This window comes from Myotis davidii, unplaced genomic scaffold (genome assembly GCF_000327345.1).
Source record: "Myotis davidii unplaced genomic scaffold, ASM32734v1 scaffold520, whole genome shotgun sequence".
NCBI classification, from domain to species: Eukaryota; Metazoa; Chordata; class Mammalia; order Chiroptera; family Vespertilionidae; genus Myotis; species Myotis davidii.
Genome location: NW_006292908.1, coordinates 891,885 through 899,868, shown reverse-complemented (window position 1 = coordinate 899,868; position 7,984 = coordinate 891,885). Strand labels below are relative to the sequence as shown.

General features: G+C 46.2%; 1 protein-coding gene across 1 annotated transcript in view; it reads left to right on the top strand.

The window, feature by feature from the left end:
* Positions 1 to 7,984, top strand: part of GAREM1 (GRB2 associated regulator of MAPK1 subtype 1) — a 127,354-nt gene that overhangs the window by 103,788 nt on the left and 15,582 nt on the right. Inside the window, exon 4 of the mRNA XM_006766396.2 lies at positions 7,074 to 7,982. Within this exon, the coding sequence (XP_006766459.1) occupies positions 7,074 to 7,982 (909 nt within the window). The remainder of the gene's footprint in view (positions 1 to 7,073; positions 7,983 to 7,984) is intronic.

Sequence of the window (7,984 nt, the reverse complement as noted above, 5' to 3'; positions counted from 1 at the left end):
CACTCATACATGCCATCCATCGTCATACATGCCACCCACCATCATACATGCCACCCACCGTCATGCATGCCATCCACCATCATACATGCCATCCACCGTCATACATGCCATCCACTTTGCCTGAAACTTCTTTATACAGTGCAGGGCTGTACTCACACAGAGATCAGAAATTACCATTTGCTCTGCAACCTGAATCTCGCTGTGTACGGATGAATTTTAAACATTAAAAGTGAATGAATCTAGAGGTAGCCCATTTTGACTTTCTAAGTTCCGCCTTTCTTAGGGTGAACCAGATGTCATTTATTTTTAAGATTCTTTCTGGATGGTAAATTGGATACAAGTGTGAGGGTCATTATTTCAGGGTCTGAAGGCAGACGGGTGCTTCTTGTGCCATCTGAGATGTGAGTCCTCTGGAAACCTCCCCACGGCACGTCCCCTGGTGCGCATCACAAATTAGGTCGTCGCCATGTACTTGCCATCCTTGCCCTCTTTCCTGTTGTTGTTTTTTAAAAAAGACACTCGAGATTAACATTTGCTGACCTCTTCATGCGCTTTCTCATTTTCTGCCATTTTCCCAAAGGAAAGAGTTATAACATTGGAGTTTGGGGAGCAATGTGCTAATATTAACTAAATATTCTCTATTTAATTTATACATCAATCAGATTTTTTTTTTATCCAAGAGCTGAAGTTTTAACCTCTGTGATATAGTTGATCTTTAGAACAACTATTTTTAGAGAAAAGATTGCCTATAGCCAGAACCATCAGGGGGAGAGAGAGAGAGAGAGAGAGAGAGAGAGAGAGAGAGAGAGAGAGAAAGTTTACATCAGTGTTTTACAATGTTGCTTGACTATGGACTGTTACTTCTGAATGGTATTGTGAATAGTAAAACCCTGATAGTTTCCTGGATTAGACCTATTAGAGTTGTTTGGATAACACACTCTGAATTACTTCCTCTCAGGAAACATTGAAACTGGAACTGTTATCCAGGCACGCATACCAGAGCACTTAGACAGAACACATTGTTTCTCTGGCTATTAAAAGAGAAATAAAGAGGAAGGGAATTATGCAAATAAATCACATCTGTAGAAACCAGAGGAGACTATTTGGCGCAGCTGCCAAAGGAAGAACGTTTCTTTATGAGCTTCTTCATCTGTTACCGGCAGTGACCACAGGATCGGTGGGTCCGTGAGTCTCATCGTTTATGCAGAGCTAATTGCTCGCATCGACGATGACATCAGAGTGGGGAGCGTGGCATTACGGACTGCACTCACACATGTCGCGCATGTTTATGTACAGGGGCAGGAATAGCTTCCTCTAGAAGTACACACATACGTGGAAATGTTGACAAAACTGCTGAATGTGCCCAGGGAGTGGCATTTAGAAAAGATCGTTTTGATCTGTTTACTGTATGCACATACTATCTGCTCTGTATCTCAGAAGCTGTGTAGACGTTCGCTTTCCGTCCATTTGGTATGTGCTACTCAATGGTCCTATAATGGGTTTATTCTGGAAGGAGTGTGTTTGTAAAGGTAAATTAGGGAAATTATAGTATCAACTTAAAGAGCTAAATAACACGTCGTTATTTCTGCATAGTTGAGAAACGCTGTTGGCTCCTGTGAACTGGAACTAGTTTGGTGTTGGAGAGAGTGAACGTGTGTGTTTCTCAAATCTCATGAGAACCCTGCCTCTCAGCATCCCTGTCTCCGTCCTGATCCAGATGGACGAACTGCCAAGTTTTCTGTAGAAGCTCCATGGAAAGGAAGTGGAGCAGTGCAGCTGAGCATCTTGGAGACCAGCACATCCCCTTCCTCTGAGATGCCACAGTGATGATGTTTCAGGCCCTATTCTGACATTAAGTTTTATTCTGGGATAACACAGTCAATAACACTTTGAACAATTCACAGTATAGAAGAAAGGATCACGCTTAGAAGCAGTGATTTGGTTTGCCCTCGCCGGTTTGGCTCAGTGTTGGCCTGCAGACTGAAGGGTCCCAGGTTCCGTTCTAGTCAAGGGCACATGCCTGGGTTGTAGGCTCGATCCTTAGTAGGGGGCGTGCAGGAAGCAGCCAGTCAATGATTCTTTCTCATCATGGATGTTTCTATCTCTCTCTTCCTCTCCCTTCCTCTCCGAAATCAATAAAAATATATTATAAAAAAAAAGTAGTGGTTTGGGCTCGAAAACAGTAGTGAATGGACTAGACACCAACATGAACATACAGAGATGTTGAGGGCCTCATGAAACAATTGAAAGGATTAAAATGTTATATTATTATTATTTTAAAATAGGTTTTTATTAGGGTTTTTTAGAAGGATATAAAGGGAGGGAGGGAGAGAGAGAGAGAGAGAGAGAAACATGGAGAGAGAGAGAGAGAGAGAGAGAGAAACATGGATTGGTTGCCTCCCACACACACCCGCAACCCAGGTATGTGCTCTGAACAGGAATCGAACCTTCAACCTTTCGGTTCACAGGACAATGCTCAACCATGAGCCACACTGGCCAGAGCTAAAATGTTTTATCTGTATATATAAAAGCCTGAGCAACTGGCCAAGCGGCCAGTACCTATGACACACACTGACCACCAGGGGGCAGACGCTCAATGCACAGGCATGGAAACTGGAACAGACTGATGAATCTCAGAGGGAAGAGATTAACCAAAGATCTTATATGCATACTAGAGGACCGGTGCATTGGTGGGGTCCCTCAACCAGGCCCGCGGGATTGGGCCAAAATCTGCTCTCCAACATCCCTCGAGGGGTCCCAGATTGCAAGAGGGCACAGGCCAGGCCGAGAGACCCACTGGTGCACCGTCTGGGGCCAGGGAAGAACGCAGGAGGTTGGCCAGCCAGGGAGGGCTCGCGGGAGGGCTCTGGGGCATGTCCAGCCTGTCTCGCTCAGTCCCAATCGGTTGGACCTCAGCAGCAAGCTAACCGACTGGTCGGAGCATCTGCCCCCTGGTGGTCAGTGCACATCATAGCGAGTGGTTGAACAGCTTTAACATATCATTAGCATACTAGGGAAAGGAAGCTGGGCATTGCTATGTGATGACATTACCTAGCGCCCACAGCCACCGTTTCTAGGCTGGGCTGGGGGCCACATTTTGCACCATGGGGTCTTGGCGGCATTGGCTGTGATTTGGTGGGGCTGTTGCTCCGGGGTGGTGGCGGGGCCTGTGTCCCACTTGGGGGAAGCTGAGTGTTGCTTTGTGGGCGCCAAATCCTTGGTGCTGTTTCTCTATAATGGCCAGTGCGTGTCATGGCAGCTCCTGTGTTGAGCATGTGACTCCTTGTGGTCAGTGTGCATCATAGCTACTGGTCAGACGGACGTACACTTAGCCCTTTATATATATATATAGATTACGCTTTGATTGGTTGAATGGACAACTTAGCATATTAGGCTTTTATTGTATAGGATATATATAAAAGCCTAAGCAACCAACCAGTCAACTGGTCGCTATGTCGTGCACTGACCACCAGCGGGCAGATGCTCAATGCAAGAGCTGCCCCCTGGTGGTCAGTGCGCTCCCACGGCCAACCTTCCATGGTCCTTCCCCCGGGCCGGCGGGCCCCAATCAGCCCCGATTGCCGGCCAGGCCGAGAGACCCCACCTGTGCATGAATTCATGCTCCAGGCCTCTAGTTATTAATAAAAGTAATAATAATAGTCACTATTTATTAAGAGCATACATTGATTCAGCCTGCAGAGTAGATGATGATATTCCCTTTCTACAGATGAGGAGCCTGAGATTCAAAAAAGTAAAACACTTCGTGTGAGGTCACCCCACCATAAAGGCAGGATTCATACTCGTCTTGTACTTCAGTTAATAGCACTGTACCGTTAATACATTGTTCTAATTAATTTCCAAAGGCCATAGTTCTTTCCATTTATCTACATCAGGGCCAGCAGACTTTTTCTGTAAGGAGATAAGAGTAACTATTTTAGAGTTTGTGGGCTGTATAGTCACTGTTGCAGAGACTCAACACTGTCATAGAGTGAAAGCAGCCGTATGCTATACGTAAATGAGTGGGCATAGCTGAGTCCTAACAAAACTTTATTTACAAAGTTAGGTGGTAAATGTAATGTAAGATTGGGACCCTGGACAGTAGTTTGTTGACCTCTGATCTATATCTTGTAAGTTTAATGAGATGCTAGCTGACAATAAAAGCCTTCAGGATAACCCAAAAGTTAGAATGAATAGCAAACAAATCTTTATAAGGATTCTTGGTGACCAAAGTATCCTTAAAATACAGTAACTGAAAAACCTTGAAGCTGCAGGTGCTGCAGGAAAAGAGCCAGCCTTCAAATGTGCCAAATACTGTCATTTATGAATTATTCATTAGCTTTAAAGTAACCTCACCTGTATTCTTCAGAACTGTCAAGCCTGTAGCAAACAAGGACCAAATGCTATGTGGTATGCTGGTTTGATCCTAGAGCAGAAAAAAAGGACATGAAAGGAAAAAAATATTAGTGAAATCCAAGCAAAGCTTGTCGCGGAGTTAACAGTCTTGTGTCGATGTTAATGTCTTAGTTTTGATAATGCACCAGGGTTATATACGATGTGAGCAGGAGAACTATGTGAAGGGTATACAGGAACTCTCTTACTACCTTTACAACTTTCCTGCAAATCCACAATTATCTATACTAATAAAAGGGTAATATACTAATTAGATTGGACATCTTCTGGACATTCATCCGGATGTCCTTCTGGAGAAAGCCACAGTGGTAGGGCCGAGGCAGAGATGGTTAGGGGCGGTCAGGCCAGCAGGGGAGAGCAGTTAGGAGTGACCAGGCTGGCAGAGGGCAGTTAGGGGCGACCAGGCCAGCAGGCCAAGGTGGTTAGAAGTTAATCAGGCAGGCAGGGGAGAAATTAGGGGCATCAGCCTGGCAGGCAGAGGGGTAGGGGTGATCAGGCAGGCAGGCAGGTGAGTGGTTAGGAGGCAGTGGTCCTGGATTGTGAGAAGGATGTCTGACTGCTGGTTTAAACATCTGCCGGTTTAGTCGGACATCCCCCAGGAGTCCCGGATTGGAGAGGGTGTAGGCCGAGCTGAAGGACCCCCCTCCCCCCCGCCCCGCTTCACATACATGAATTTTGTGCACCAGGCCTCTAGTTTCAAATAAAAAGCTAACATGCATTTATTTATTTATTGACATTCCTAAACTTACTCCAGTGTAGAGAAGCCCAGGATCTATGTGAGGGCAAGGTGAATGCTGAGTCTGAAAGTAAGCCCAGTTAAGCTGAGACCTTAGTCTTAAAAATTATACTTACTTTGAGTCCATTGAGTCACCAAAAGTGGACTTTAAACTTTCGGAGCCTCAGTTGCCATTGAAACAATATGGTGCTGCTATTCGTGCACTGATAATGCCTCTCGTAGAGAAATTAACTGCTCTGTGAAGACAACAGAGCTGTTTTTATGGCACGAATGTGGACTGAGAGTTGGCTTGTTCCAAAGGTTAAGATTATGCAGAGATGAGCAAGAAGAGTGGAGCCGGTGAGAGGTCATTTACAAAGAGTGTTACCACCCAGCTTCCTAAACACGGACTGATGTTACTGCTCAGTAAGCAATATGAACACGATCAGCCACTTTTCCCAGGTGCCTTTTTATTTACAAAAGAGAAGAAAGTCGATCTTAGGCTTCATGTAAGCCTGATACTAAAACCTTATATAGATCACATAATAGGACGGTAGACTAATGTCACCTGCAAGATACATAAATCACAGATCAAATATTACCAGAGAATTGTGCAATGGAGCTTTAACAGCATGATAATATGGGGGTTATTCAGGCATGTAGGGTTGTTTCAATGTTTGGGAATCTGCTATTATAACAGTAGTGCATTAAAATTTTTAAAGTAAGCATATAGCCATCTTATTGAATACAGAAACAGCATTTGATTTTTTTTTTATTTTTATTTCTTTGGAGAAACTTAGAGAATTGAAAAGACACATTACTATGATTTTAAGAAACTCATCTCAGCCCTGGCCAGGAGGCTCAGTTCATTGGACCGTCATCCTGTACACCAAAAGGTTGAGGGTTCGATTCCCAGTCAAGGCACATACATAGGTTGTGAGCTCAATCCCCAGTAAGGAGCATGTAGGAGGCAGCCAATAGATGATGTTTCTTCTCTCTACCTCTGCCCCTTCCTCTCTCTCTCTAAAATCAATAAGAACATATTTTTTTTAAAGTTCATTGCAGTGCTAATTTTAATGCTAAACATTAGGAAAACTCATTAACAATAGGAACTGGTCAAAGAAACTAAAGCATACCATATATAATGGCCTATGTTACTTCAATATTATAATTGATGGCATATATGTATACATGGGAAGATGAATAAATTATAGTGAGCAACTCAGGAACAAAATTGTGTGCATGTGTTTTTATATCTCTGAGGTAATTTGATACGTTTCATTTTTTAATTTCTACTCATGTAAAATTGCTAACATAGATTATTTTTAGTGGTAAGACTGTATCAGCTTTGTTCATTTTTATATTTCTTCCAATGAGCATCTGTCCCAATCCAATTTTAGAAAATTTAGGAAAATTTTAATCATTTTTAATAAAGGACTTTTTAAAATTTACTCCACCCCTCTCATTGAAAAAAAAAATGAATTTTCTATAGTGGTTGTTTATGAAAGCAATTTTTATAACTGGAAAAAGATATAATAAAAATGTCCCAAAATAAGGATCCGTCTGATAGGCTGCTACACAGGAAAAGCAGCTGGGAGGAGAGGGAGCAAACCATTCGCCGTAGCTCCCCGTGACTTCGGCTCATGCGTTCTTTTCCTTTTGTCTTATTCCTCTGTATTTCCCACATGTTCACTAGTGCACATATTTCCTTTTGCTTCGGAACAAAGTGTATTTTTAAAAGCCTAAACTAACGTCATCTTGTGATCGTCAGCCACATAAATATTATTTTTTAAATGGAGCGGCTAAATTTGGTGCTACCCAAAACCACATGTTCCCTTTGTGCGCGCGCACCTGCGCCTGCACCTGGGCGTCTCCGGAGGCAGGCTCTGCTGCCCGGGGTGCCGCCGGGGCGACCGGAAGCTAACCTGCGGTGTGCTTGACCTTGCAGGTTGCCTCGGGGGAGTGCAACGAGGACACGGAGGTGTACAACATCACCCTGTGCACCGGAGACGAGCTCACGCTCATGGGGCAGGCGGAGATCCTGTACGCGAAGACCTTCAAGGAGAGGTCGCGGCTCAACACCATCTTCAAGAAGATCGGGAAGCTCAACTCCATCGGCAAGCTGGGCAGGGGCAAGATGCCCTGCCTCATCTGCATGAACCACCGCACCAACGAGAGCATCAGCCTGCCCTTCCAGTGCAAGGGCCGCTTCAGCACGCGCAGCCCCCTGGAGCTGCAGATGCAGGAGGGCGAGCACACCATCCGCCACATCGTGGAGAAGACGCGGCTGCCCGTGAACGTGACCGTGCCCAGCCCGCCGCCCCGGAACCCCTACGACCTGCACTTCATCCGCGAGGGCCACCGCTACAAGTTCGTCAACATCCAGACCAAGACGGTGGTGGTGTGCTGCGTGCTGCGCAGCAACAAGGTCCTCCCCATGCACTTCCCGCTGCACCTGACGGTGCCCAAGTTCAGCCTGCCCGAGCCCCTGGGCCAGGGGGACCTGTGGCCCGAGGCCCTGGTGCACCACTGGCTGGGCGTCTGCCAGGAGCAGTTTGACATCGACGAGTACTCCCGGGCCGTCCGCGACGTGAAGACCGACTGGAGCGAGGACTGCAAGAGCCCCAAGAAGGGCCGCTGCCCCGGCCACAGCCACGTGCCCAGCTCGCTCAGCTACGCGCGCGACGAGCTCACGCAGTCCTTCCACCGCCTCTCCGTCTGCGTCTACGGCAACAATCTCCATGGCAACAGCGAGGTGAACCTCCACGGCTGCCGGAACCTGGGGGGCGAGTGGGCCCCGTTTCCCCACGACATCCTGCCCTATCAGGACCCGGGGGACAGCGGAGGGAGCGACTACCT